General features: G+C 48.6%; 1 protein-coding gene across 2 annotated transcripts; it reads left to right on the top strand.

Moving 5' to 3' along the window:
• Positions 1 to 1,805: 1,805 nt before the first annotated feature.
• Positions 1,806 to 26,661, top strand: CHFR (checkpoint with forkhead and ring finger domains). 2 transcript variants are annotated; one of them, XM_006078246.4, is made up of 17 exons: positions 1,806 to 1,946; positions 2,101 to 2,244; positions 6,619 to 6,718; positions 9,576 to 9,685; positions 10,556 to 10,615; positions 10,762 to 10,980; positions 11,369 to 11,536; positions 13,873 to 14,029; positions 14,868 to 15,185; positions 16,988 to 17,130; positions 18,167 to 18,283; positions 18,794 to 18,877; positions 19,656 to 19,726; positions 21,033 to 21,120; positions 23,568 to 23,675; positions 24,111 to 24,183; positions 25,597 to 26,661. In XM_006078246.4, exons 2-17 carry the CDS (start codon positions 2,112 to 2,114, stop codon positions 25,637 to 25,639), a joined length of 1,992 nt encoding a protein of 663 aa, XP_006078308.1. In that variant the 5' UTR covers positions 1,806 to 1,946; positions 2,101 to 2,111; the 3' UTR covers positions 25,640 to 26,661. The 2 variants fall into 2 exon arrangements, with proteins under 2 accessions (XP_006078308.1, XP_025123690.1); XM_025267905.3 differs by lacking the exon at positions 1,806 to 1,946 and having other exon boundaries at positions 1,960 to 2,244.
• The last annotated feature ends 246 nt before the right edge of the window (positions 26,662 to 26,907 follow it).

Below are 26,907 nucleotides of genomic sequence, written 5' to 3'. Positions count from 1 at the left end.
TTAATCTGTTGGTCTACTCTTCAAAGTGACAGATCAGACAACGACACCACTGGCAACAATTCAAGGGTCAAAAAGTCAAGGTGAGTATTGGCCAGAGCTCTGAGAATAGTCTTCGGTTCTGGCCATTAAGTAAAGTATGTCTGCTTTCATATCAACACAGCTGGTGAGCCACTGGGGCCCGCTCATGGTTTTGGACACCAAAACCAAACCATGAGTGAATTAAGCCCAGACTTTAAGAGAATGTCTGTGAATCAAGGACCCTATTGACCCAGTGAATTTGCTTGAGGTGAAAGGGGTTGGAGGGGGCAGGGCCACAGAGGATAACGTTTCAACCTGACAGTAGCTGCCAGTTCTTGTAAAGCCAAGTTGCTACTGGAGCTAGACCAGCCATGTTATGGAGTATGGTATTTTCACTTGAACAAAAAGGCCTGATTAGCCTCTCAATTGGGGGCAGGAGGAGAAGTGGACTACAGAGGATGAGATGGCTGGATGGCATCACCTACTCGATGGACATGAGTTTGGGTGAACTCCGGGAGTGGTGATGGACAGGGAGGCCTGGTGTGCTGCAATTCATGGGGTCGCAAAGAGTCGGACACGACTAAGCGACTGAACTGATTGAACTGAGTGTCTCCAATACCCAAAATGTCCAATAGGGTGCTGTGATTTTATTCTCTTCCATCTAAAAGAGCAATTTTCAATTCTGGCCTTTCCTATGTCCTGAATCTGAGACTAACAGGAGAGATGCACTTTTTTTTTTTACCACTAGCTGACTTTGGCCTGAGTTGGCTCACTGTCCCCGAGGTTCAGAAAACTGTCACCCATTAAGAGTGGGTTGTTCCTTTGGCTCAGCTTCATCCTGCTTCTATGAAAGATCTGCCTTGTGTAGAGTGAAAAAAGCCCTCAAAGAACTCCCGATGCCAGGCTAAGGCCTGGTTCAGAGAACGAGTGCAGTAGCCTAAGTCCCCCACAAAATAATACCGAGAAACAGTCTCAGAGAAAAAAAATTTACATTTTCTTATTTGAAGGGAAAAATGTAACGAACGAAAACGGTAAAAACCACAAATGATGTAAGATGTCTCCATCACTCCCGTGACTGCTACTCTTTCTTCACAAGGCATTTCCTGTCCTTTCACATTATTTTTGTGAGCCTATGGACCCATTTATTCTTACACAAACGGGTGGCTACTTCCTTGTCGACGTCCTGGTAGGTCAGACGTGGCCTCGCTACTCTGAACCGCACGGCCGCCTCCCGGGACTCGGCACTTTCACTCTCACGCGCTCAGCACGGACGATCCCAGATCAGTCTCCTTTGGAACACTCACCGCTGCGCCGCCAGATCCCAAAAGGCAGCATCGTTTGAGTCCAGGAAATGTGCGTTTAAAACGGAGACTGTATCACCGCCTCCAAGAGGTGCCGACCAATGCGGAGATGCTCGTGCTTTCCAGAGCTCTCCCAGGGTACTATCAACTTTCCGATCGCCAGAAAACTGGCCTTGGAAAATTTCAACTTGCATTTACCTCGTCAGATGTAAGGCAGACCGTCGCTTCGCACTTCTAAACGCCATATGCACTTCCAACGCAGCTTTGGGAATTTGCTTCGGTGCCCAAAGCTCGTTACTCTGTCCCCTTTGCGCGGACTTAACATGTGGCTGACCTCAGCTACTTCCGAGATCCGCGAACACCAAGTCGTCCCGGCCAACATCAAAGATGGCGTCCAAGCCCGCAACCTATCCTCTGCGCACGCTCCGCTAGCCTCCACGTGTCCACTCTCGATGCCCGTCCCCCAGGTTCCACTCTAGCCGCCGCGTTCAGTGGTTGCCACCGCCCGCCAATCGCAGGGCCAGGACGCTGTGGGCCCCGCCCAGCGGATCAGCTGAGGGATCTGCGATGTCTGTTGACAGCAGCGGTGGCTGCGCGGCCGGTTCCGGGTTCGGCGCGGGGAGGGGGGTAAGCTGGCGACGGGCGCGGGCGTCCGGCGGGACGCTGGGGAGGCTCGCGGCGCGGGCCGCAGCGGTGGGGCGCGGGCGCCGAGGAGGAGCGGCAGGCCGCAGCCTCTGCCCTTGCGGTCCGGGTCTCACCCGACGTTTCCGGGTCTCGTCAGATGTGAATCCGATGGAGCGGCCGGGGGAAGGCGAGCAGCCGCCCCAGCAGCAGCCGTGGGGGAGGCTTCTTCGCCTGGGCGCCGAGGAGGGCGAGCCGCACGTCCTCCTGAGGAAACGGGAGTGGACCATCGGGCGAAGAAGAGGTGCGGGGCGGAGAGCGGGCATGGGAAACGTGGGACCGGCGGGGGACAAGCCTGGGGATGGGTCAGGGCACGGGGGCGGGGACCAGGGACCCGGGATGGGGTGGGGGACGGGGACCGAAGGACAGAAGCCGGGGGCTGAGGGCGGAAGCCTGGTGATAGGAGCAGGGCGAGACCGGGCCCACCGGGCTATGGGAGGACCCTGGGCGGGGCGCATTCTGCCGTCCAGTTTTTCCGGTGGAATGGGCTTTCGTGTAACAGCTGCCATGTATTCACTTAATGGTCTGCCCAGTCACTTCTGAGTGCTTCATTCAGGTTATTTAATCCTCACCACAACTTTATGAAGTAGTTATAATAATTTTTCCCCGGGAATGCAGTCTTCTCAAGTTTATTACTACCCAAGGCATCTTCTCTAACCTTAATAGAAATGAAATTAGAAAGCAAAGCAGAAGGAACACTGGAAAATCCAGATATGTGGAAATTAAATAACATTCTTAAAGAAGCAGTGGGTCTAAGAAGAAATCCAAAGGGAAATTAGAAAATATCTTGACATAAGTAAAAATATGAAAATGTGAAAATCGCTCAGTCATGTCCAACTCTTTGCGACCCCATGGACTATATGCATGCATGCATGCATGCATGCTAAGTCGCCTCAGTTGTGTCCGACTCTGTGCGACCCTATGGACAGCAGCCCACCAGGATTCTCCAGGCAAGAATACTGGAGTGGGTTGCCATTTCCTTCTCCTCGTGGACTATATAGTCCATGGACCTCCAGGCCAGAATACTGGAGTGGGTAGCCTTTCCCTTCTCCAGGGGATCTTCCCAACCCAGGGATTGAACCCAGATCTCCCGCATTGCAGGAGGATTCTTTACCAGCTGAGCTATCAGGGAAGCCCCAAACTATAATGTACCAAAACTTAGGGGATGCAGATAAGCAGTGCTTAGAGGGAAATTTATAGCTGTAAACAACTACATTAAAAAGATCTCAAGTCCCAGCTCTTAGAATAGAGTTGCTCAAATATTTGTTGATTTCATGAAAGGGGAAGCTAAGGACTTGAAGAAAGTCACACAAGTAGTGAGAGGAAGAGCCCTCACCCTCCATGCTTACTGCCTCTGCTGCTGCTAAGTCACTTCAGTCGTGTCTGACTCTGTACGACCCCATAGACGGCAGCCCACCAGGCTCCCCCATCCCTGGGATTCTCCAGGCAAGAACGCTGGAGTGGGTTGCCATTTCCTTCTCCAGTGCATGAAAGTGAAAACTGAAAGTGAAGTTGCTCCGTCGTGTACTGCCTCTAGACCTCTGATAATTTAACCTCCCTTGTAGCTTTTATACTGAGAGTGCAGTGCGCTAATGAGGCCAACAAAAATATTTTGGTTTTATGCAAATTAATAAATTGTGACTCTGGGAATTCCTTGGTGGTGCAGTGTCTGAGACTCCGCACTCCCAATGCAGGGGAACTGGAGTTCCATCCCAGGTCAGGGAACTAGATCCCACATGCCCCAATTAAGTTCACATGATGCAACTTAGACCTGATGCAACCAAATAAATAAATATTTTTAAAAATTAAAATAATACATTGTTATTCTGACTTTATACTTTAAACAAGAGAGAATGAGAAAGATTACTATTTAAAAGCAAGTATTTTTTGGCTTCATTTTACCCAGTACGATGTACCTGTACCTGTTTTTCTGTTGGGATCTTTTGGGAGACAGTATTAAACCCCAGCATCAAGTTATTATTTTTTTACAACTTTAAAAATATTTATGGATTATTAGAAACTTTTCAAGATGCATTAATTCGTGTAAATGGATGTTTGAGGAAGAGCAAAAGCCCTGGAGACCGCCACCTCCAGGGCCACCATGACACCAGCAGAAGCAGCAGCAGCACCACCACAGCACAACTTACTTTGGGTTAAAAATTTACATTTCAATGCCTTTGTACCTACTTCATAGGGTCACTGTGAAGATTAAAAGAAGCCTGGCTAAGAGTTAGCACTTAACGTTAGCCATTGTTATTATAACACAACACTATAGTATCACTTTACACGTTAATACAAGGAAGCTCCAATACTTTGGCCACCTGATGCGAACAGTTGACTCATTGGTAAAGACCTTGATGATGGGAAAGATTGAAGGCAGAAGGAGAAGAGGGCAACGGAGGATGAGGTGGTTGGATAGCATCACTGATTCAACGGACATGAACTTGGGCAAACTCCAGGAGATAATGAGGGACAAGGCGGCCTGGTGTGCTGCAGTCCATGGAGTTGCAAAGAGTTGGACATGACTTAGTGACTGAACAACAAAGCAAGGAACATAAATATGTAGTTGAGCTGATTCAATGAAAGTCCTTTCCTTGAATGTATTAACCTTTCCAGCAAAATGTAGAGTTTAAAAGTCTGCCCAGGCCTCCATAACAAAATACCACAGATCAGGAAGCTTAAACAACAGAAATTTATTTCTAGGAAGTCCAAGATCAAGGTGTCAGTTGATTTGTTTCCTGATAAGAACTCTTCTTCCTGGATCACAGAGAGCTGCCTTCTCTTTCTGTCCTCTCATACTGGACCAAGAGACCTGTGGTGTCTCCCTCTTACAAGTATTTCAACCCTCTCAAATTAAGGCCCTACCCTGATGATCTTATTTAACTTTATCATCGACAGTCACTCTCTCTAAATACAGTCACTTTAGGGGATAAGGTTTCAGTGTATAATTTTGGGGGGCACACAGGTTATAGAACTTGATTATTTTAAAACCGTTACACACCTGCTATGTACTAGGCATTATTTTGAGAAAAAGGGGGAGCTGAGTTGATGTGTGTTGGGGGGAAGAGGGAGTCCTCGCCTTCCCAAAGAGCTCCCCATTCTTGGAGAGTGGCAGAAATGCATACCAGCCATGGAGAGATTAATGAACTGAAAGACAAGCACACAATATTCTAGTTCTCAATTGGAATGCTGATGTTCTGGCATGGAGAAGCCTATTAAAGCCCCACTCCGGTGCCACAGTGACCAGCCTGGCTCTGGGGCTGTGAGACCATCCTGGTGGTTTTGTTAAGTGTAATGGGACAGTCTTGAACACAGGTGAAATTCACTTCAGATAAATGTAACAAAATACTTCCCATAATGTAGAGTGTTTGGGCAAATAAGGTTTAAGGGTTATGGAAGCATAGTTCACACTTAGTAAAATTTGCCCCTTTTAGGTGTTCAATGAGTTTTGAGAAATGGAGGCACCACTACCATCAAGATACAGAACATTTCTATCACTTCAGAAAGTTCCTGGTGGTCTTTTGGAGTCTGTCCCTGCCCTTTCAACCTTAAATCCTGACACTCACCTATATGATTTCTCTCCCTGTAGTTCTGCCTTTTCCAGAACACCGTCTAAAGCCATCTAAGGGAAATCACACATTATCGCAGCACTGTCTTTGGGTCCGGCTTCTTTCTCTTGGCTGGTGCTTTTGAGGTTCACCCTTGGCAGTTATGTGTATCAAGTGTGTTCCTTTTTGTTGCTGGGTGGTGGTCTGCAGTGTGTGTATGAATTTGCCACCAGTTGATGGGTACTTGTACTGTACTGCTTCCCACATTTGGTTATTAAAAATAAAGCTACTGTAGGGAATTCCCTAGCTGTCCAGTGGTTAGGACTGTGTGCTTTCACTGCCAAAGGTGCAGACTCAATCCCTGGTTGAGGAACTAGGATCCTACAAGTCGCAGGTCATGGCCCCCAAAACAATAAAATAAAGCTACTATTAACCTTAGTAGCTATGGTGCAAACCTATCATAGCCAGATTAGTGACTTGGTATTAAAACACTCCTGAAAGCATTTATTCTTTTGATTTTAGGAGAGAACAAAGTATTTGAACATTTCCCCTTGGACTTAATGAGAATGCAGTGATTGTATTCAGTTATAGATACATTCCTGTTTTGTTTTAAATTTTCTTAAACATGTACGTGTGCCTGTGATAACTCACTCATATTTTTGTGACTGTCATTGCTTCAATTTTGTGACCATTTATGAAACCTTAGATTACACAGAAGAAATTCAGGACTACGATACTGAAGATATTTAATAAGCCCCTTAGGTTTTTCTCAAAGTTCTATAATACTTACCAGGTTGTCTGCATACATGTGCATATTGTAAAAACATCACCATGAAGCTGTTGATGTATAGCTAGAGGTGTTGATGGGGTATATCCTCTGGGTAATGAGGAAGCAGAAAGGTTCAAGACATAGTCCCTTTTCCTTTTGGATTAACACTCAAATGCTTTTTGGGTCTTGACTTAGTGAGTCTTGACTTCTGGTCGTATGATATCATTAAACGAAGCATAGTGTTGTGCCCAGTACCCACAGTTGTATTCCCCTTCTCTGCACACCCTCCTCTCTGTTTTAGGTTGTGACCTTTCATTCCCTGGCAATAAATTGGTCTCTGGAGATCACTGTAAAATTACAGTGGATGAAAAATCTGGTCAGGTATCACTGGAAGATACCAGGTAAGCTCTTTCTGAACTTCGTTCCTGTTTCCTCTTACAGCTTCAGGAAGCCGACTTTAGCCAGTGATTGCAGAGAAGGGACAAAGGCCCACTTTGTATAGCTCAGAAGTCTGCTAGGGTCTCTGGGTATTGGGAGATATATTTTCTGGCTTCTAGGATGGGCTACTGAGTGACACTGGTGCTAGTGACAATTCTTGAATGTTTTCAGATTAAAGCAAAAATGTCTCAGAAGTAAGACTTAAAAGGCAGTGGTACATTTTGGGTTTTTACAAACATATGCAAGTTAGGCTTCCCCAAATCAAGAAGTTTGCCTTTCTTTTTTACTATTACACCACATAAGTAGTGTGTGAAAGTCAAAAGCTTTCCAAATTGCACTCACCCACTAAAAATATATACATATTTATTTTGTATTAATAGGATTATACTATTATACTGTTGTTGTAATAACCAAAGGCTCAGTGGCTGAAAACAACAGCAATCTGGGATATGATAGGCATGGGGGCCCAAAGTCCAACTCAGGTCTCATTGGTGTCAGCTCTTTCTGGAGGCTCTAGAGGAGAAGCAGCTGTCTTCTGTCCCAGCTTCCAGAAGCCACTGCCTCCCTTGGCCGAGGTGGCTGAAGGGGCAGGGATGTTCCACGCAGAAGAAACAGCAGCTGCAGAGGTCCAGAAATGCCAGCAGGAAGACCCTGATGTCCACACTAGAGAGACCAGACTTTAGTCTGAGAACAGTAGGGAGTCACCAAGGGGTTTAAGCACCCCTTGGAGAAGGAAATGGCAACCCACTCCAGTATTCTTGCCTGGAAAATCCCATGGATGGAGGAGCCTGTAAGCTACAGTCCATGGGGTCGCAGAGTCGGACACGACTGAGTGACTTCACTTTCACTTTTTAAGCAGAAACGTGAAATCAGACTTTTGGGTTAGAAAGAGCTTGAGGATGGATCTTGAGCCTGGCAGCAGAGCCGTGGCTGTGTGAGACAGCTTTGCTGGTCTCTGTAAGTGGGCTTTTACTGGGAAGGCAGCCCAGCCTTCCAGGGACCTGCTGCCAGCTGCTGAGGACTCGAAACAAGAGATGGTGTGACAACACCGCCTGCACTATTTACTGTCTGGCCTTACACAGAAACCTAGAGTAGTGGAAGCCTGCTCAGAGGCCGGGCTAGAGCCTCTTCCTCACTGGGAGTCGTAAGAGTGCAGCCATGGAGTTAGGGCCGGGGCAGACCGAGTGCCCAAAATTGGCTAAGGGGGAGGAGGTTGCTCAGGTGCGCTCTTCCCCTTGGTTGCAGTCTAGTCTCTGTCCACTCAGGAGGATCTCCTCAGGGAGGCGCCTCCTGTCCCGTCTGACTCAGGCTTCTGTCTCTCCCAGTAGTATCCACTGCCCTCCCATCCAGCAGTGTGGTCCCTGATTTTCTTTTTTAATATTTATTCGCTTATTTTAGGCTCTGCTGGGTCTTCGTTGCTGTACCAGGCTTCCTCTAGTTGTGGCAAGCGCGGGCTACTCTTCCTTACTGTGCATGGCCCTCTCATTGCAGTGGCCTCTTTTGTTGTGGAGCATGGGGCTTCTGCACTTCTATAGTTGCAGCACACACACTCTAGAGACCAGGCTCAGCAGTTGTGCTGCACAGGCTTAGTTGCCCCATGGCATGCAGAATCTTCCCGGACCAGGGATACAGCCTGTGTCCCCTGCATTCGCAGGCAGACTCTCACCCACTAGACCACCAGGGAAGGCCAAAAGGGGGCCAAAGTCCAACTCAGGTCTCATTGGCGTCAGCTCTTTCTGGAGGCTCTAGAGGAGAAGCAGCTGTCTTCTGTCCCAGCTTTCAGAAGCCACTGCCTCCCTTGGCTGAGGTGGCTGGAGGGGCAGGGATGTTCCATGCAGAAGGAACAGCAGCTGCAGAGGTCCAGAAGCGCCAGCAGGAAGACCCCGATGTCCACGCTGGAGAGACCAGACTTTAGACTGAGAACAGTAAGGAGTCACTAAGGGGTTTAAGCACCTGATTAACTGGTCCCTGATTAACTGGAGTGGCATCCCAAGCACAGGAATCACACTGTCTTCCTGTCATCGGTAGTTGTGTGTTGATTTGCTTCTGCCCAGAGCCTGTCTCAGGGCTTCCCAGGTGGCACTAGTGGTAAAGAACCTGCCTGCCAATGCAAGAGACGTAAGAGATGTGAGTGATTCCTGGGTCATGAAGATCCCCTGGAGGAAGGCATGGCAACTCCAGTATTCTTGCCTGGGAAATCCCATGGACAGAGGAGCCTGGCAGGCTTCAGTCCATGGGTTTGTACAGAGTCAGACGCAACTGAAGCAACTTAGCACGCAGAGCTTGTCTCATGGGGGCCGTTGGTGCTCATGTGACGAATGAACTGAGAGGGGCTAAGGCTGCTGGAGGGAGGGGTAGGTCTGTGGACAGAGTCTGGTGCAGAAGAGAAGCTGGAAGTCAAAGCACATGCTGCTGGTGGATTCCAGGGCTTCACCAGGAGGAGAACATGAGTTTGGAACACTGAAGATGTTCAAACACTTGACAACATCATTTGGCTGTGAGTGAAGCACAACAGGCAAGGATTTCCTTGAGAGAATTGTAAGGCGGCACAAGTGTTTATATCATTCCTATGAGTATTTATCATTTTCAAGGTGATAGGGGCTTCCCTGGTGGTCCAGTGATTAAGACTCCACACTTCCAGTGCTGGGGGTGTCAGTTCAGTCCCTGGTTGGGGAATGAGATCCCATGTTCTGTGCGCCACCGCCAAAAACTTTTTTCAATTAAAAAAAATTGAACTGCTTTTCTGCTGATTGTAGAAGAGGAAACTTTTAACTCCAAGTTATTTTAAGTAAGATAAATTCCATTTTGTTGCCCCTACAGCGCCAATGGAACTGTCATTAACAAGCTGAAGGTTGTTAAGAAGCAAACTTGCCCTTTACAGACTGGGGATGTCATCTACTTGGTGTACAGGAAGAATGAGCCAGAACACAGTAAGAGGGGGGTTTCCTGGGCTGGACCCACAGGTGAGGTGTGGCAGGGGGCCCTGAAACAGCTGGAAAGCATTGTGGGAAGAGGCTTATTGAAGCCAGTATTTCCTGAAGGAATGTTAGCTTACCTGCATCCCTTTTGTGTTTATGTAGATTCTTGGTGTGGGTAGTGTCTGTTGAAGAATGGGAGTGTTGGCCTCGCAGTCTGAGCCCCAGCCATTCTTCAGAAATGCCACCGTGGTCATGACCCACGGGTCTCAAAATGGTAGCCAAGGAGAAGTGAGTGTATGGGGAGGGGTAAGCTGACAGAAAAAGACTCCTAAATTGAGAACAAGACTTAGAATGGGGGCTGGAGGCCACAGATGGCTCTGCTCTGGGACACTTGACAGTAGACAGCAGAGGTCAGACTGGAGCTTGTCCCAATCTGAGCATCCACATTTGTGTTTGTGGAAGAAGAATGATGCAGGACAGAGTTAGGGGAGTCCTTCAAATGGTGCCCCCAAAATAGGAAGAAGGGGGCGGATGTTCCCTAGGTTGTCCTCAGCATAGTCAAAGCCACCCCTGGCCACACAGAAGGATCTCGTGTCCGCTTCTGGTGGTTTGAAATATGCAAGGCATAGAGACTCATCCCTCCTTGTTGCTCTGCTTCCCTTAGCCTCTTCATGCCAGATGAGTTTCCTGAGGCTTATTTATTTTGGCTTTGGTTCAGTTGTTTTGGATCACTTGCTTTAAATTCCCTTAAACTGGCAGCTGTGGTTACTAGCTGATAAGTCAAAATAGTGGCTGTGAGGTAATGGGAGGAAACAGAAGAGAAATGTGAGTTCTCACCTGGCACGTGACTGACAGTGCTCTGATTTGGTTAATTCCTTTCAGACGTGGCATACCTCTACGAATCTCTAAATGAAAAGCAAGGTGTAACACAAGACTCCTTTGGTAAGTGGGATTTTCCGAGAGGAGTGGGTGTGTGTAAAGTGGGTCTGTGTGTTGACTGTCTCTGTCAACAGGAATAGCTTGCCTGAGGCGGTGGTGCCCATCTGTGCCCTGACTGTATTTTCCTCCTGCTCCTTCTGTGTTCACAGAAGCTAATAAAGAAAATGTGTTCCACGTGACCAAAGATACCTCAGGTGCAGGGCGAGGTGACGATCCTCAGGATCCCCAGGTCCTGCTGTCGTCGCCCGCCACTCAGGTGTGCTTTGAGGAACCACAGCCATCGACGTCCACGTCGGACCTCTTCCCCACGGCCTCTACCTCTTCCATGGAGCCCACCTCCGCAGGCCGAGGGCCTCCCTCCAGCTCCAGTGAGAATGGGGGTCTCAGGGCAGTAGCTACAGTGCTTTCTATTCACTCTTCCTGCCCTCTGTTGTTACGGAGACAGACAAGCACTGAGGAGTTCAGTGGTGGCGTCAGGCATCAGGCTGTCAGTAGTAAGGTTTCTGTAGCAGTTGCTGTCTTGTTCCATCCTCAAGAGAAAGCCTGGGGATAGGGGACTATAGCAGTGTGGTATTTTTTTACAGGCTATATAATTCATATACTGTAAAAATCACATAGAATGAACCCTTCCAGTTTTCTGGGTTTTTTAACGGCATCTTGCATCACCTGCGCCTAGTTTGAATTAGTGACACTTCGATCTGCTGTCTCTTCTTCTGAGGTGGGTGAATCAGACTTTCTTGTTTGTCCCTCTCACAGGCTCCAGAGGTACAGACATATCTCCAAAGGAGTGTGGTCCATCTGTGACAAGTGATGAAATCTCCAGCTTCCCTTTAATTCTCCCAGACAGAGAGGGGGCTTCCTTTTCTCTGTCGGAACCCCAGGATCAGGAGGATTTGGAGCCTGTTAAGAAGAGAGTAAAAGCAGGTCAGAATCTCAAGGTTTCATGTAACCTCAGGGCCCCAGCAGGACCATCCAACCTGTACCTGTTGGGGCCCCACCATCTGCCAAAGCCTGAGGATGCTGTCTTAGGCTGACAGCAGATGGCAGCCTGGGCCCTTTCTTTACTGTTCGTACCATTGGGATTGAACTGTGTTTACTGCCAGGGTATGCTATCAGTCTGCAAACTGCATTCTTTTTTTTTTTTTGGCTGTGCCGGGTCTTCATTGCTGCACAAGCTTTTCTCTAGTTACAGCAAACAGGGCTACTCTCTAGTGACATGTGTGCGCTTCTCACTGTGGTGGTTTCTCGTTGCAGAGCTCAGGCTCTGGGGCTTGCAGGCTTCAATCGTTGTGGCTCTGAGGCTCCAGAGCACAGGCTCAGTAGTTGTGGTGCTTGGGCTTAGTTGTGGTATGAGGGGTCTTCCCAGATCAGGGACTAAACCCACGTCTCCTGCATTAGCTGCTGCTGCTAAGTCAATTCAGTCGTGTCCGACTCTGTGCGACCCCATAGACAGCAGCCCACCAGGCTCCCCTGTCCCTGGGATTCTCCAGGCAAGAATACTGGAGTGGGTTGCCATTTCCTTCTCCAATGCATAAAGATGAAAAGTGAAAGTGAAGTCGCTCAGTCGTGTCCGACTCTGAGCGACCCCATGGACTGCAGCCTACAGGGCTCCTCCATCCATGGGATTTTCCAGGCAAGAGTACTGGAGTGGGGTGCCATTGCCTTCTCCGTCCTGCATTAGCAGGCGGGTTTTTTTTACCACTGAGCTACCAGGGAAGCCCCTGGAAACCATATTCTCGAGTTGTGACTCTGTCCTGATACAACAGCCAATTTTTAAGAGTATGTTATCTTTAAGTGATAGTTTGAAACTTCACATTAAAGACAATTTAGAGAAAAATCTATGCTTTAAAAGCGAAAGTTAAAAAGACTGTAAAAAATGTTAGGGAATGTAGTTGGTAAGACAGTAGCTGTAAGGCAGACCTGAGGGCTGCCCGTGGATTGGAGCAGTGTGATGGGAAGGAAGTGGGCCTTAGAAAGAAACTGTATTGTCTAGTGTATTGAGTGGAAAATGAGTTGATTGACCTGGGAAGGTATGGAATGAATTGGCAGCAGATACATAAACAAGTATAAAAATGAAGCCATTTTTAATTATCAGAAATGAAAAAGTATATAAGAAAGGAAATTCTAATATGCTGTTTGACTGAACAGACTATTTAAGCATAGTAATATACCTACAATATACTGACCCAATAATTGTGTTAGAATAATATTGGGAAGGCTACTCAAAGGGCAAAATCCTTCTCTGTTTTAATGGATATCAGGAGATGATACCTAAAATCTTCAGCGTAAACGTAGCGTGACAATCCAGAAACACAGAGGCTGGGACCAGAAGAAACAGCTAAAAGACATTGTTAGGCAGCAAGAAAGTCCTTTCCTCAGAGGAGGGGGGGATGGTGAAGGTGAGCAGAGGCTGGGGCAGAGGGCTGCTGCTTTTGTTTTCTTTTAAATATTTGACTTTTTAAATCATGTTTCTCTAATAAATTAAAAGTAAAAATTAATCTGTGATAAGGAAAATTAAACATGTCGGCCAAAAAAAAAAGAAAATATTTTAAGCTCCTGGTAACATTTTTAAATTTAATTATTTTTTAATTGGAGTATAGTTGCTTTACAGCATTATAGTAGTTTCTGCTGTGCAGCAATAAGAATCGGCTATACATATACATATATGCCATCCTTCTTGAGCCTCCTTCTCACCCACCCCCCACCCCATCCCACCCATCTGGGTCACCACAGAAGCACCCAGCTGAGCTTCCTGTGCTGCACAGCAGCTTCCCACTGGCTATTTATTTTATATATGATAGTATGTGAAATATGTCAATGCTGCTTTCCCAGTTTGCCCTACCTCTCCTTCCCCAACTGTGTCCACAAGTCTCTCTAGGTCTCTGTCTCTGTTCCTGCCCTGCAAATAGGTTCATCAGTGCTCCTGGTAACATCTGATGGTCTGTATTTTCTAGCACTTTCCTGTATGCATATGAGTCACATTTTTTTACTTAAACAAAAATGACTTCATACACAAATGCTATTTGACAACTGGCCTTTTCTCGTACCTATGTATCCTGAGTGTCTTTTTATACTATTAACTGTTCTAAAACACTACTTAAATATACCAGATTATGAAACTTATTTTGAACCTTCTTAAAAATGCCCTTTGAAATACACAAAGGAAGAGGTCTTCTGTCCACAGTTTAAGACATCTGTAAATACAAGAGATGTGTTGCCTCCATGGTCATGATGGTCAGAATGTGTCCCTTCCCTTGCAGATGGGGAGCCAGACCTTAACCTGCCCATACTGGTCACAGACCCAGGCAGAGACCCTCCCGCTGCCCTTGACGTCAGAGCCGAGGCCATGAAGCCAGACAAGATGGAGGAGACGCTCACATGCATCATCTGCCAGGACCTGCTGCACGACTGTGTGAGGTGCGCCCACATGGGGTCCTGTGGGAGGCCAAGGGTGGGGTGGGCCTTTGGGTCAGGTCAGAGGCTGCACCCGCTGAAAGTGCCATAGCCGTTTTCCTTGTATGGCCGACAAGCCAGAAACCAGGCTGGTGACTGAAGCTACAGAGGAGCCCGAGAGACTGAGGTGCTATGGCTCTGACCTCGGGTTGGCCTCGGGCGGAGCAAAGGAAGCTTGGCAGTTAGCATGGGCGAGCCTCCTAGAATGATCTCTCGTTGCTTCTCTGTGGGAACTTGGAATTAATCTGTCTGAAGTTCAGCTGAAATGCGTGTCCTTTCCACCCACTCCCCGTGTCTCTGCTCTTCCTCCCTGGCCCTCCCTAGGGTGCCATGTGACCTCTAGTTTCTTTTTTTTTCTACTTTCTTGTAGTTGACAGGCACAGAGTTAGAGCAGTTGAGGTGCCATGTTTTTGCACAGGGACTGTTTCTCTGGCGGGTTTTGGAAGGCAGGTGGCTTCCCCTGGCATTAGTTGAGGATGCAGACCCCGCCAGCAGCTGACCTCACGCATGGTGTGGGTGGAATGCCCAGGAAGCACAGGCTCAAGGCCCTGCTGAGGCAAAAGAGCATAAGGGCTGGGGATGGGCAGTTGGCTCATTTTTCTGTTTTGTACCCGAACCTCAGTCTGAGCAGGGCCATTTCCTCCTCCGAGGAAAGAGGCAGCATGACCCTGGGTCCTTGATCCTCACGCCCCAGGCCAGCCATGCCCCTGGAGCCCTGCATCCAAGGGGCTGCTGCACTTGCTGGGGAGACGCTCCACCCACGAGTGCCCCCAGGCCTCTGAAGCCCATCCTGTGCCCTCAGCCTGCAGCCCTGTATGCACACCTTCTGCGCTGCCTGCTACTCAGGCTGGATGGAGCGGTCTGCCCTGTGCCCCACCTGCCGCTGTCCGGTCGAGCGCATCTGTAAAAACCACATCCTCAACAACCTGGTGGAGGCGTACCTGCTGCAGCACCCGGACAAGAGGCGCAGTGAGGAGGATCTGCGCAGCATGGCCGCCAGGAACAAGATCACACAGGACATGCTGCAGCCCAAGGTCAGGAGGGCCTTCTCCGATGAGGAGGGCAGCTCCGAGGACCTGCTGGAGCTGTCGGACGTGGACAGTGAGTCCTCGGACGTTAGGTGAGCCCCTTGGGCCTGGAGCGGGGTGGGCGGCCCAAGTCTGACCACCCCCCAGGACCTGCTGGTCCAGGCCACTGCTGAGGTGCAACCCGGCAGCCGTGTTGCCTGCCTTGTGCCAAGCACGCCACTCATTCAGGTGACCGTGATGAGGCTTGCTCACGGCCCTGCCTCCTGTGATAGCCTTTTTTCTCTTTGGTTATGCAGTGGAACATTTATTCTATTTTTTTGTTGCTTATCTGTATTGTTTTCCAGTTTATTAAGATATAACTGACATACAGCCTTATAGAAGTTCAGGGTGTGTAGCATAATGCTTGGGCTTAATTATTGTGACAGACTGGCCACAGGAAATGATACTTTTTTATTTGCTGAGTCCTCATCAAGTGCCTTGATTCACCAGCTGATACAAGTACCACATAAGCACACTCACTCTCCACAGCTTACCTAGTGAACATACGTCCTAGAATATCACTTGAGGTACTTACCATCTGTCAGGGTATTATTACAGAAAAGCCACAGCCACCTGGTAGACAGGGTGCAGTCCTAGGAGACCTTATTTTATTGGCTGATGTCTCCTGACTTAGAAGTCCAGGGTGTGAATTTTTGTGTTGAGGCCATAATATTTAAAAAGACAAACCCCCACCCCCAGTTTGTCTCTTTTCACAAAATTTAGCACATAATGTTCAAGCAAAAAGAAAACCAAAAATCACTTTTGTGTGAGGTTTTTATTATATATTCATCCATTCATACACATGTGTAGTCATACATGCTTAATTATTTTTTTATTACTTAAGACATTTTTTGTAATATTTTGAAACCTAGGACAAAACCGCAGTGCACATTCTGTGTTTACAGTTTAGTCCACATGTCGTTATTTCTTGGAGACAAGCATGTGGAAGTAGGATGTTCATGTCAGGAGTCTCAGTGAGAGGATACCTTGCTGTACTTCTGACGTCTGCTTGAGCTCAAGATTGGCGCTCGACAAATGCCCGCTGTTGAGTGCAGGTGGCGGCACTCCCCGGGGTGTGTGGAGGGACAGCAGTGATCCCCGAGACACTCGGGGTATTGGGACAGGCAGGTAACTTAGTTCCATTTACATCTTTTTCTTACAAACATGGCTGAGTGTCTTTTCAATGTTTCTGCCTTTTCTAGTCATGTCTTGCCTGTCCTTCCCATGGGTGGCAGGCTCAGGCAGGCATCCTCTGACTGAGACCAGAGGAGAGTCCACATATGCCTTTCTTGTGGATTATGTTTTACCATCTGCAGGTTTGAAGGCTCAGCTGAGGAGCATACAGCTGAAAGGCGCTGTGGACAGCAGCATCCAGCCCTGTGCATTTTCAGATTTTAATGAGGGGAAGGGTGTGCATGAGTGGCATCAGACCTGCAAGAGCGCACCCTGCCCAGTGTGGGGACAGGAAGGCTCCACTCCAGGGGATGCCTCAGGGGGTCGAGGGGCAGGCAGGAGATGTCTCCAGATCCCAGGAGTGTCTGAGGGAGAGAGCGCTGGAGAAGTGTGGGAAAAGGGGGGCTGGGAGGTGGCAGGGAGCAGAGCCTGCCGACTGCTGCTGTGCAGGGTGAGTGTAGGGGGCTAGGGGGTGCTGGAGGGCAGCTGTCCTTCCCCTTCACACACACCAGGTCCAGTGGCTGATGCAGAGCTGAGACATGGAGGTGGGACGAGGCCCATGAGCTGGGGTCTGGGTCTTGGCTTGTCATTTGGTCTGGGGCCGTTGTCGCTACCCTCAGCCTCACACACCAACCAGAGCGGGTGTCATCTCATCCCCCCGAGCTCTGTGCTTTCCTTGCAGCCAGCCGTCCATCGTGTGCAGACAGTGCCCTGAGTACCGCAGGCAGGCGGGGCAGCCCCTTCCCTACCCAGGGCCCGGCAGCGAGCCAGGGGCACCGCAGGTTCCCGGGGATGCACCGTCCACGTCCGCCAGTGTCACGGCAGGTGAGATGGCCACTCCCTCCTTGCTGTCCTGACCGCTCTGGGTGTGGGTGGCGCTTCTGCTGGCTCTTCTCTGCTCAGATAGCTCGTTGCTTTTCGTGACCTGTTTTGAGCTAAGAAACCAAATAATCAGCTTTATTTGTGGATCTCCGCTCTTGAACACACAGTCCTGATTCTGACACCCTTCCCCACCCCTCCCCGCTACTACCTTGGGACAGTCAGCATGCCCCGGGATGCTTGCCAAAGATGAAGTGACCATCACACATGGGCCCCTCCAGTGAGGGACTGGCCTCTTTCCAGCAACAGGATATCATGTTACCAGAGCCGCCCTGAACTGTCTGTTCACTGCCCATTTCAGTGGATGAGTTCCTAGGCGCCATTAAGAAAGGAAAAATGAAATGTGGACTGTGGTTTGTGGCCCTACATTGTAGGGCCTGGCCTCCTTGCCACTGTCAGCCTGAGCCTGTCTAGAGGCCACTGACCTCAGAATTGTGACCCAGAGCCACATTCTTAACCTTCTGCCGTATGTGCTGTGCCACGACTCTCGGTGGTGTCCTTGTAGGCCCCTACATGTGGGGATGACCATGGTGGTGCATGGAAGGTCCCGTTGTGACCATGGTGAGTGCACAGAGCCTCATGTGGTACGTGAGTGACCAGGGGCCAGGCCACATTGACACAGCTCTTGGTGCGGAGTTAGCCAGCAGAGACTAGAGAAATCACTTTACTGTTTTATGATCTGTCCTTTTTTCCTGTATTTACAGGAAATACTAGAAAACCTTCAAGTGGCCTTTGAAATCTAGCTCCAACTACTGAACCAAAAGATAGCTTCGGTCACTTTTCCATCTATTAAACCTTTTAGTTTGAGTGGTAGACTGTCACTTGGCTGTTAGCAAAATTGGCCTGAGATCTGCCCAGGTTTTCTTGTAGGTCTGTGTCCTCGTGCGTATCTTGTAGCTGCCCCTCCAGGTGTGGGCTGAGCCGCTCGTGCTGCTGCTCCAGTGCTGGCAGCACCAGCCTGAGCAGCCTGTCTGTCCCACAGCCCAGGACTACGTGTGCGCCCTGCAAGGAAGCCACGCCATATGCACCTGCTGCTTCCAGCCCATGCCCGACCGGAGAGCGGAGCGTGAGCGGGACCCCCGCATCGCCCCCCAGCAGTGTGAGTGAGGGTGTGGGTGTGTGTGTACACCGTCTGCCCGGGGCCCCTCCCCACCTCAGAGCCACTCCTATGTGTCCTTCCAGCCTGGTTTTCAAAGTGTCATGGACTTCTGTGTGTGGTTTGAGAAAGATACAGTTCTGTGTTTCCACCTGTGTCATCAGGTGTCCCTGCAGGACTGTTTGATAATGTCTTTGGTCACCAGTTGAAACCCACCCCTGTCATACACACAGGGGGCTCTCTTTCTAGATCCTGTATCTGACACGTCACCCCAGTAGTTCTCCAGTGTCTCATTTTATTCTGTTCTGTTGGCTGCATAGTTTGTTGGCTCTCAGCTCCCCAAGCAAGGATTGAACCCTGTCCAAGGTGTCATTTTAAAATCTAACAGCTGAACTGTACGGCACATTAACAGTTTCTAGATGATGGTGAAAATCGAGCTTGTCACTTATTTAATGGTTACATGAACTTCCTCCTCGCCATGTGGTGTGACTGGTGCGTGTGCTCTGTCCACAGGTGCCATCTGCCTTCAGCCCTTCTGCCACCTATACTGGGGCTGTGCCCGGACTGGCTGCCTCGGCTGCCTGGCCCCGTTCTGTGGTAACGCTGGCCCCACCACCGATCGCCACCACCTTTCCTTGTTCACTTGGTGTACTTGAGGCCAGTGGTGGGCTGGCTGTGTGCCTGAGCAGGGAAAGGCCACATTGGTCGCCATGAATTAGCTACCTTTTCCTGGAGGTCTGCATAGATTTGCAAGTGTCAGTGAGTGTTGGCTCCAGGACAGCAATAACAACAACAGGGGAACTCTGAGTCGTGCACAAGGACCACCCCCACTAAAAACACATGTCTGGACTTCACAACCCCAGACCAGGGACTATGCAGACTGCAGCATTTCTGTGGGGAGTGGAATGAAATGCCTTTTACTTTTTCTCTGTTTGAAATTACATTTCATCACACAACTTTTTTTTTCAATTAAACTTTCTATTTCATTATGGGATATAGCTGATTAACAAACAATGTGATAGTTTCAAGTGAACAGCAAAGGAACTCAGCCATACATATACATGTATCCTTTCTCCCCCAAACTCCTCTTTCATCCAGGCTGCCATGTAACATTAAGCAGAGTTCCCTGTGGTATACTGTAGGTCCTTGTTGGTTATCCAATTTAAATACAGCAGTGTGTACATGTCCATCCCAAACTCCTTAACTATCACCTCCCCCATCCTTCCCCCGCCCAACGCCCATGACCATAATGTCACATAACTTTTCATTCTTCATAGAATCCATAATGAACAAAATTTGGTTATCCTGTCAGGTGAACAGTGCTTTCATAAAGTGCATATGAAATGGGTAATGCTGCTTCCCTCCATCCCAACAGAGCTCAACCTGGGTGACCGCTGTCTGGATGGGGTGCTGAGCAACAACAACTATGAATCGGACGTCCTGAAGGTACAGGCCAGGTGGAGGCCAGTGGGAGGCCTCCTAGGACTGTCCAGTGTTGTGACTTTGCATGTCTGTTTGTGCGTGTCTGCATGTTGTGACTCTGCATGTCTGTTTATCCCTGTATCCCCCCAGATAGGTATTCCTCCCTGCCCTTCACACTGAGAAGCCACAGGAATTGTGTTACACAGTTCCAGGTCCTGCTCAGCCTGCCCGGGGCAGGCAAGGGGAGCGGCTGGCCCTTGGGTGGAACCAGGACTGCCCACTGGCCCTCTTCATGCATTTCAGGAGGCAGCTGGCTCTTAGAACTTCAGGGTTTAACATGCACATGTGTCGCTTGCCAGGGGTCTTTCCTTCACCCCAATATATGTGGTATGACACCCCCAGGGCAAGGCCCTTCTCATCTGAACAGCACCTCCTCTACCTCACTGCTCTCTGGCTAGATATTCACAGGCACGCTCTTGTAGGTTTACACAGAACCAAGCAGCTCCATGCATCTTGAGGGCAGAGCCCACCCAGATGTAGACCCTGGCTTCCTTGTCACGTGGTCGTGGGCCTGTCACCATACTGTGGCCGATCAGGCTGCAATTAGGTCTCACTGCTCCTATACTACAGGAATGTCTTTGCAGAATTTCAGAGAATGCCAACTCTTACACTTGAGGTTCTAAAGCTAGTCTGCCCTTAGAGACTGAGAAGAAGCTCCTTGGTCGAAAATTTTGTGCTGCACTGTGTGGGTGTGATACCATGTCTGCCCCAGGCCTCCTGTTCCAACAGGCCATCCAGGCCTCCCAGCTAAACTCCTGGAAGCAGGTCCCCTAACTTTATGCAACACTCACCCTCTGCAAGTGCCCACCACACTTACGTGTTTTGGCTCTACGCACCTTCCAGGGCCTTTTATGAAATGTCAGCCCTCTTTGCCATTTGTTATATGTTCTTTTTCTTTTTTTTTTTTTTTTAATATTTATTTATTGGCCATGCTGGGTCTTCATTGCTACACAGACTTTTCTCTGGTTGCAGAGACCAGGGGTTACTCTCTAGTTGCACTGCATGGGCTTCCTGTTGCCGTGGCTTCTCTTGTTGCAGAGCACAGGCTGTAGAGCGTGGGGGCTTCTGGAGTTGCAGCACATGGGCTCCGTAGTTACAGCCCTATGGGCTCAGCTGCCACGCAGCATGCAGGACCTTCCCGGACCAGTGTCCCCCCACATTGCAAGGTGAACTCTCAGTCACTGGACCACCAGAGAAGCTCCCTCTTTGCCATTTTAGTGTTTCCTTCTCCAAGCTCATGTTTCTTCTCTTGCCCATTTCCCTGTTACAGAATTACCTGGCCACCAGAGGTTTGACATGGAAAAACATGTTGACTGAGAGCCTCGGGGCTCTGCAGAGGGGAGTATTCCTGCTGTCTGGTAAGCCTTGTTGTGCCTACTTGCCCCCCACTGATGGTGGTGTTTTCCAGGGGCACCTCTGCCTCTGGTCAAGTGGTCCCTCCTGCCTGTCCACACACTGGCAGCATTGCTTGTTGGCTTTCCCATGTTCACTCCTGCAACCTCTGCCCTCCCTGGCAGAGACAGACAGAAAGGTCCTGATACTTTGAGATTTCTTTTTTCTTGTTGGGTTTGAGTCGACATGACATGTTCCAGAATCTTTTCTCACACAGGGGAGGGAAGGAACACAGTTGGCGAGGTGCTGGCCCCACCACTGGTCAGCATTGACCTTCTAGGGCTGGTTGTCAGGGTCTTTGCTGGCCTGTCCCTCAGTGCATCAGGTGACTCAGCGAAGGCTTACCCCCTCTCCCAGGGACACCTGGTGCTTTGTGAAGTGTGCACTTTTGTCACTAATGGAGGGTGCAGAAAAATCAGTGCATGATTTTTTTTTCCCTAACACATAAATTATTATCAAAGACTTGAAAGGTACTAAGTTATTTTGTCTCACAGACACATTATAGTGAGTATCTTGAGTTTCCTCTGTTGGGACAGTTCTATGTGGTTGGGTCTTAACTTCTTTTGCTTTTTAATGGCTATTTTTATAAGAATGATGTGGTTCACAAAGAAAACGTTAAGTGGTACAAGAAAGTCTGAAGGATAAAGTGAAAATCATTGGAAATCCCACCACCTAAAATATACCCAGTCATAATACTTTGACAGCCACCTTCTAAATGCATGTACCCATGTGTGTGCATCATTTTCATAAATGAGATCCTGCCAGACATGCTTTTAATAACCTATTCACCCAACAGTATATCTCGAACTCTTCCTACGTCAACAAAGATCTATGCCTTGATTTTTTTTTAGTTATTACTTAGCATTCTGATACCATCGTTCATTTAGCCAGTTTGTTACTAAAGGATATTTAGGTTCTTCCCAGCTTTTCACTGTTCGAACCACCACTGAAGCTGTCGAGCATATGCAGTCCTGTAGGTTTCACAGTCAGTCCCCGTCCCCGCGCCACCCCTCCCCCAAAAAACACAGTTATCCCCTTAGGATAGTAAACAGGACTACTGTCACTGGCTTGCATGGTTGAGGCATGTCCTGGGGCCTGAGTGCCAGCATCCCCTAAGCCTGTCAGCTGAATGTTTGCCCTCTCAGTTCAGTTCAGTCGCTCAGTCGTGTCCGACTCTTTGCGACCCCATGAATTGCAGCACGCCAGGCCTCCCTGTCCGTCACCAACTCCCAGAGTTCACTGAGACTCACGTCCATCGAGTAAGTGATGCCATCCAGCCATCTCATCCTCTGTCATCCCCTTCTCCTCCTGCCCCCAATCCCTCCCAGCATCAGAGTCTTTTCCAGCAAGTCAACTCTTTGCATGAGGTGGCCAAAGTACTGGAGTTTCAGCTTTAGCATCAGTCCTTCTAATGAACACCCAGGACTGATCTCCTTTAGGATGGACTGGTTGGATCTCCTTGCAGTCCAAGGGACTCTCAAGAGTCTTCTCCAACACCACAGTTCAAAAGCATCAATTCTTCGACGCTCAGCTTTCTTCACAGTCCAACTCTCACATTCACACATGACCACTGGAAAAAACCATAGCCTTGACTAGACAGACCTTTGTTGGCAAAGTAACGTCTCTGCTTTTTAATATGCTATCTAAGTTGGTCATAACTTTCCTTCCAAGGAGTAAGCGTCTTTTAATTTCATGGCCGCGATCACCATCTGCAGTGATTTTGGAGCCCAAAAAAATAAAGTCTGACACTGTTTCCACTGTTTCCCCATCTATTTCCCATGAAATGTCAGGACCAGGTGCCATGATCTCTAGGTCTTGTAAATATGAAAGAGGCAAATGGTGGGATATTTTATCTGCCATGTTTGATGATAAATGAAATGGAAAATCTTTTTCTTCTATGGGACATACATATGCTTGTCTGTGTCCTTGGTTCATTTTTGGACTTGGGAGATTATCTGTGTGACATCTTTGTTAATGGTGCAACACATTGTCATTTGTGTTAAAAACACATCCTCTACTATTTCATTAGTATTTCTCCTTTGTTATACGTGTTCCCATTGTGATGTGTAAACTAGAGGCAGTCACATTTACAAATCCCTTCCTTTGTGCCATTTGGTTTTCATGTCATAGAAATAGCTCAAGAGAAGAATATTATTCCTCTTAGTACTTTTTTAGATTATTCTAAATATTTAAATTTTTAATCTAGATGGAATGATTGTGCTATAAGGAAATAAGTTGGTGTCTAGGTTGGTTTTGCTCTTGTTTTCCAAATGTCCAGCCCTCTGTCTGACCCTGTCTATGGATCAGTGCATTAGTTCCCCAGCAGCGTGCAAGCCACGTCTGTTCTGCTGTGCTGGAAACATGATGCTACCCACTGGCGGGCTGTGCCTGTAAGAGGCTGTGTTCCTTCCAGATTACAGAATCACCGGGAACACCGTGCTGTGCTACTGCTGCGGCCTGCGGAGCTTCCGCGAGCTCACCTACCAGTATCGGCAGAACATTCCTGCTTCTGAGCTACCAGGTGAGGAACCACCTGGCTCCTTCCTGGCCCACAGTTCAGTTCTGCTTGCGTGGGCTCCCACACTCTTTTGCAATAGCTCAACACCCTGTGTGGGCCTTTACTCTGAGTTCACAGCAGGGCCAGGGACACAGCCTGGTAGGTGGGGGCACAAAGGCCATACTTGTCTTAAGCACCCCTTGCCTGGTGCCTGCCCAGGCTCTGGATCAGGTGAGGTGGGTTCCTGAAACAAGATGGCAACTGGAGTCATCTCATTTCTAAACTGGATTTTCGATTAAAGATTTTTTTTCCTTTCCTGGAGAACAAGGAAGCGAGCTATGAAGTGGGACAAAGCGTTGTGTGTCTCAGCTACAGTGTCTCTTTGGGTCTCAGCTTAAATTCACTAGGCCAAGTCTGTAGACATGTACATGACATGTGTTTGTTTTTTTCTCTTCCCAGCGGCCGTCACATCCCGTCCTGATTGCTATTGGGGCCGCAACTGCCGTACTCAGGTGAAGGCCCACCACGCAATGTGAGTGTGCAGGCAGGGCGGGGGCTGGGCAGGGCTGGAGGAGTGAGTGCAGACAGGCAAACAAACCCGCGGTTTCCTAACAGGAACTGCTTTTTTTAAAATCTTTTGGCCATGTTGATTTTGAAGCTTTTAGGGATGTTCATGAAGTAGTCAGTTCTCTACTTAAAAATATACTAATTCATTAATAATTGTCATGCTTTTATAAAGTCATGTAGTATATAAAAAAGTCATTAAGTGAAGTGATTAAGTGAAGTCACTCAGTCATGTCCGACTCTTTGTGACCCCATGGACTTTAGCCTACCCGGCTCCTCCGTCAGTGGGATTTTCCAGGCAAGAAAACTGGAATGGGTTGCCATTTCCTTCTCCAGGGGAACTTCCCGACCCAGGGATCGAACCCGGGTCTCCCGCATTGTAGGCAGACACTTTACCATCTGAGCCACAAGGGAAGCCCGCGTAAAAGTCATTATCACTTAGAAATTCTGCTCTTCTGTTATGTCATTTCATGAAATGTTTGCCCATACACATTCATCTCCTTCTCCACCTCCATGTCCCCAGCCTACATGTTCAGGGCTGAGCGCTTTGTGAATCCCTGGTTGTGGTCCCTGAGAACCATTTCCCAAGTCACAGCCGTGTGCACGTCGCCATGCACCTGGATCTACCTATGGTGATGCGATGGCTAGAGCTCTCCCTGGGAGTTTCCCACGGGGTCTTTAGAGGCTGTTCATGTTGACATTCATGTCACCCCGCGCGGTCGCCCATAGGAGTAGATCGGCCTCTGCTTTGAAACCATGAGGAAAGTGATCGCATAAGTCAGTTTCATGGATTGACGCTGTTTGCGGTGACTGTTATCCCAAACAGCCATTTGAGGTTCAAATTAAAGAAATTGGTTAAAAGAGTCATCATGAGGACTCAGGTAAAGGCAGCCGCCCCTGAGGGAGTGATTCTGTAAAATAAAAATCTTGGTTTGTATTTGAGCGTAAACTGTGTGGAAGAGATAATTTTATTCTAAAAAAGAGATTTCAGTAGTAACAGGCTAACCTGTCTCTATTAAAATGTGGGCAAGGGGGGCAGCAAAGGAACCCTCGTCTTCTCAGAGAGGAGGTCACCCACAGTACCTTGGGGATGCTCACGAGGCACAGGTCTGAGTTTCTGGAAATTGCCCAAATGTTCCACTTGTATTTTACATTTAGAAAGGAGGGGTCACAAAGGAGTCAGACATGACATAGAGACTAAACAGCAACAAAGAAGGTTGCGTTTGGGGTTAGTGTCTTTGCTGTATGAGAAACATGCTCTTGCAAACCTCAAGCACAGGATCACTGTCTCCTGTAGTTCCTTTGGGTACAAGTACAAAATTCCTTTACTGAATGCATCTGTGATGCCCTCTCGTATGATTTGACTGTTTTTTCCCCACAGGAAATTCAATCACATCTGTGAACAGACGAGGTTCAAGAACTGAGCGTCCAGGGAGGCACCGTGATGGCTCAGGAGTGTTGGCAGTCAGTGACACGCATCTCAGAAAATACTGAAAACAGACATTTTAAGGACATTTCACAGTCCCCCGCCCCCTGCAGGGGGGACTGGGGTCTTGGCATAGGGCACTCTGGTGTGACCTTTCTTTTGTGGAGCGAGACCCTCTTGGCGAGAACCCCCACCTGTGGCACCCAGAGCCCTGGGGCCGGAACAAGAGCCATCAGCCGTCCCCTGTGTATCTGTCCCACAACCACAGACAAAGCAGAAATCTCTGTTCAAGAAGAGTGTCCTGGGAGAGGAAGGGGAGTTTGTCAGAAACACTGTGCTGTGACGAAAGGGAGCACAATTTTCCAGCCGCAGGACGCACAGCGGCTCACGTGTGTGTTTTCATAGCTTCGGTGCTCATCTCCTAATGAGATTTAAATATCACAAACTGTAGCACAAATGATATAATTTATATTTACAAATTGACTAAAATTGGAGACACTGATATTTGAAAGAATAAGCATATGTTCCTGTTTATGAAAAAAAATCATCAGACATCCAGGACTCCCCAGCGCCAAGGGCATGTTTGGGTCACTAACACACAGGGCTCCTCCTCAGGACAACTGCAGCCCACCGAGCTGTCCGCCTTTGTCACTGCTCCCAGCCTCGGGGCTGGGGTGGCCTGGGGCCAGGCTGCAGGTTGTCCCTGGTGATGCCCCAGCCCGCCTGGAGCAGCCCCTTCCTGCCAATAGGTTCTGCGAGTCCTTAGCCTTTCCTCCTGCGTTGGGTTTGCCGTGTCATCTGGAATAATACTTGAAATTTTGTTGTTTAAAAAAAAAATTTTTTTATCATTTGTTAAAGCCACCCGTTTGTTTGCAAAATTGTACCTTTTTTGCTTCTTCTCAGGAATACGATTTTCAACTTTGTCTTGCTCTTGATACAGACTCTGAGAAGCAGTGCTCTGGGGAAGAAGGCCTCCTTCCCGCATTCTAATAAACACGCTGTGTCTGTTTCTCTCCCCGGCACCTTCGTCCGTGTTGATTGTGATACGTTCCTTTGGTAGGACTGCCTGCGGAGGTCACTGGTTACCTCCTTAACTAACAGAGTGTGCCCCTGGTGGGGGGCGGGGGGCCGCTGCACTCATTAGCTTCGCCAGCCCTGCAGGTGTGGGTGACCTGGGGCTGGGGCTGGGTCTGAACAATTGGGAAAAGGCATGGCTTCCCTGGGATCCATCAGTTCAAGCCTTAGCCTACTGGTCCCTGGTTAAAG

The sequence above is a fragment of the Bubalus bubalis genome, chromosome 17 (genome assembly GCF_019923935.1).
Source record: "Bubalus bubalis isolate 160015118507 breed Murrah chromosome 17, NDDB_SH_1, whole genome shotgun sequence".
NCBI lineage: Eukaryota > Metazoa > Chordata > Mammalia > Artiodactyla > Bovidae > Bubalus > Bubalus bubalis.
This window is presented reverse-complemented; position numbering and strand designations above follow the sequence as displayed.

Coding starts and splice junctions, on each gene's coding strand:
- CHFR (XM_006078246.4), top strand. CDS start 2,112: ATGGAGCGGCCGGGGGAAGGCGAGCAGCCGCCCCAGCAGCAGCCGTGG. Junction 6,719..9,575: donor GTATCACTGGAAGATACCAG/GTAAGCTCTTTC, acceptor TTGCCCCTACAG/CGCCAATGGAACTGTCATTA. Junction 10,616..10,761: donor TGTAACACAAGACTCCTTTG/GTAAGTGGGATT, acceptor CTGTGTTCACAG/AAGCTAATAAAGAAAATGTG.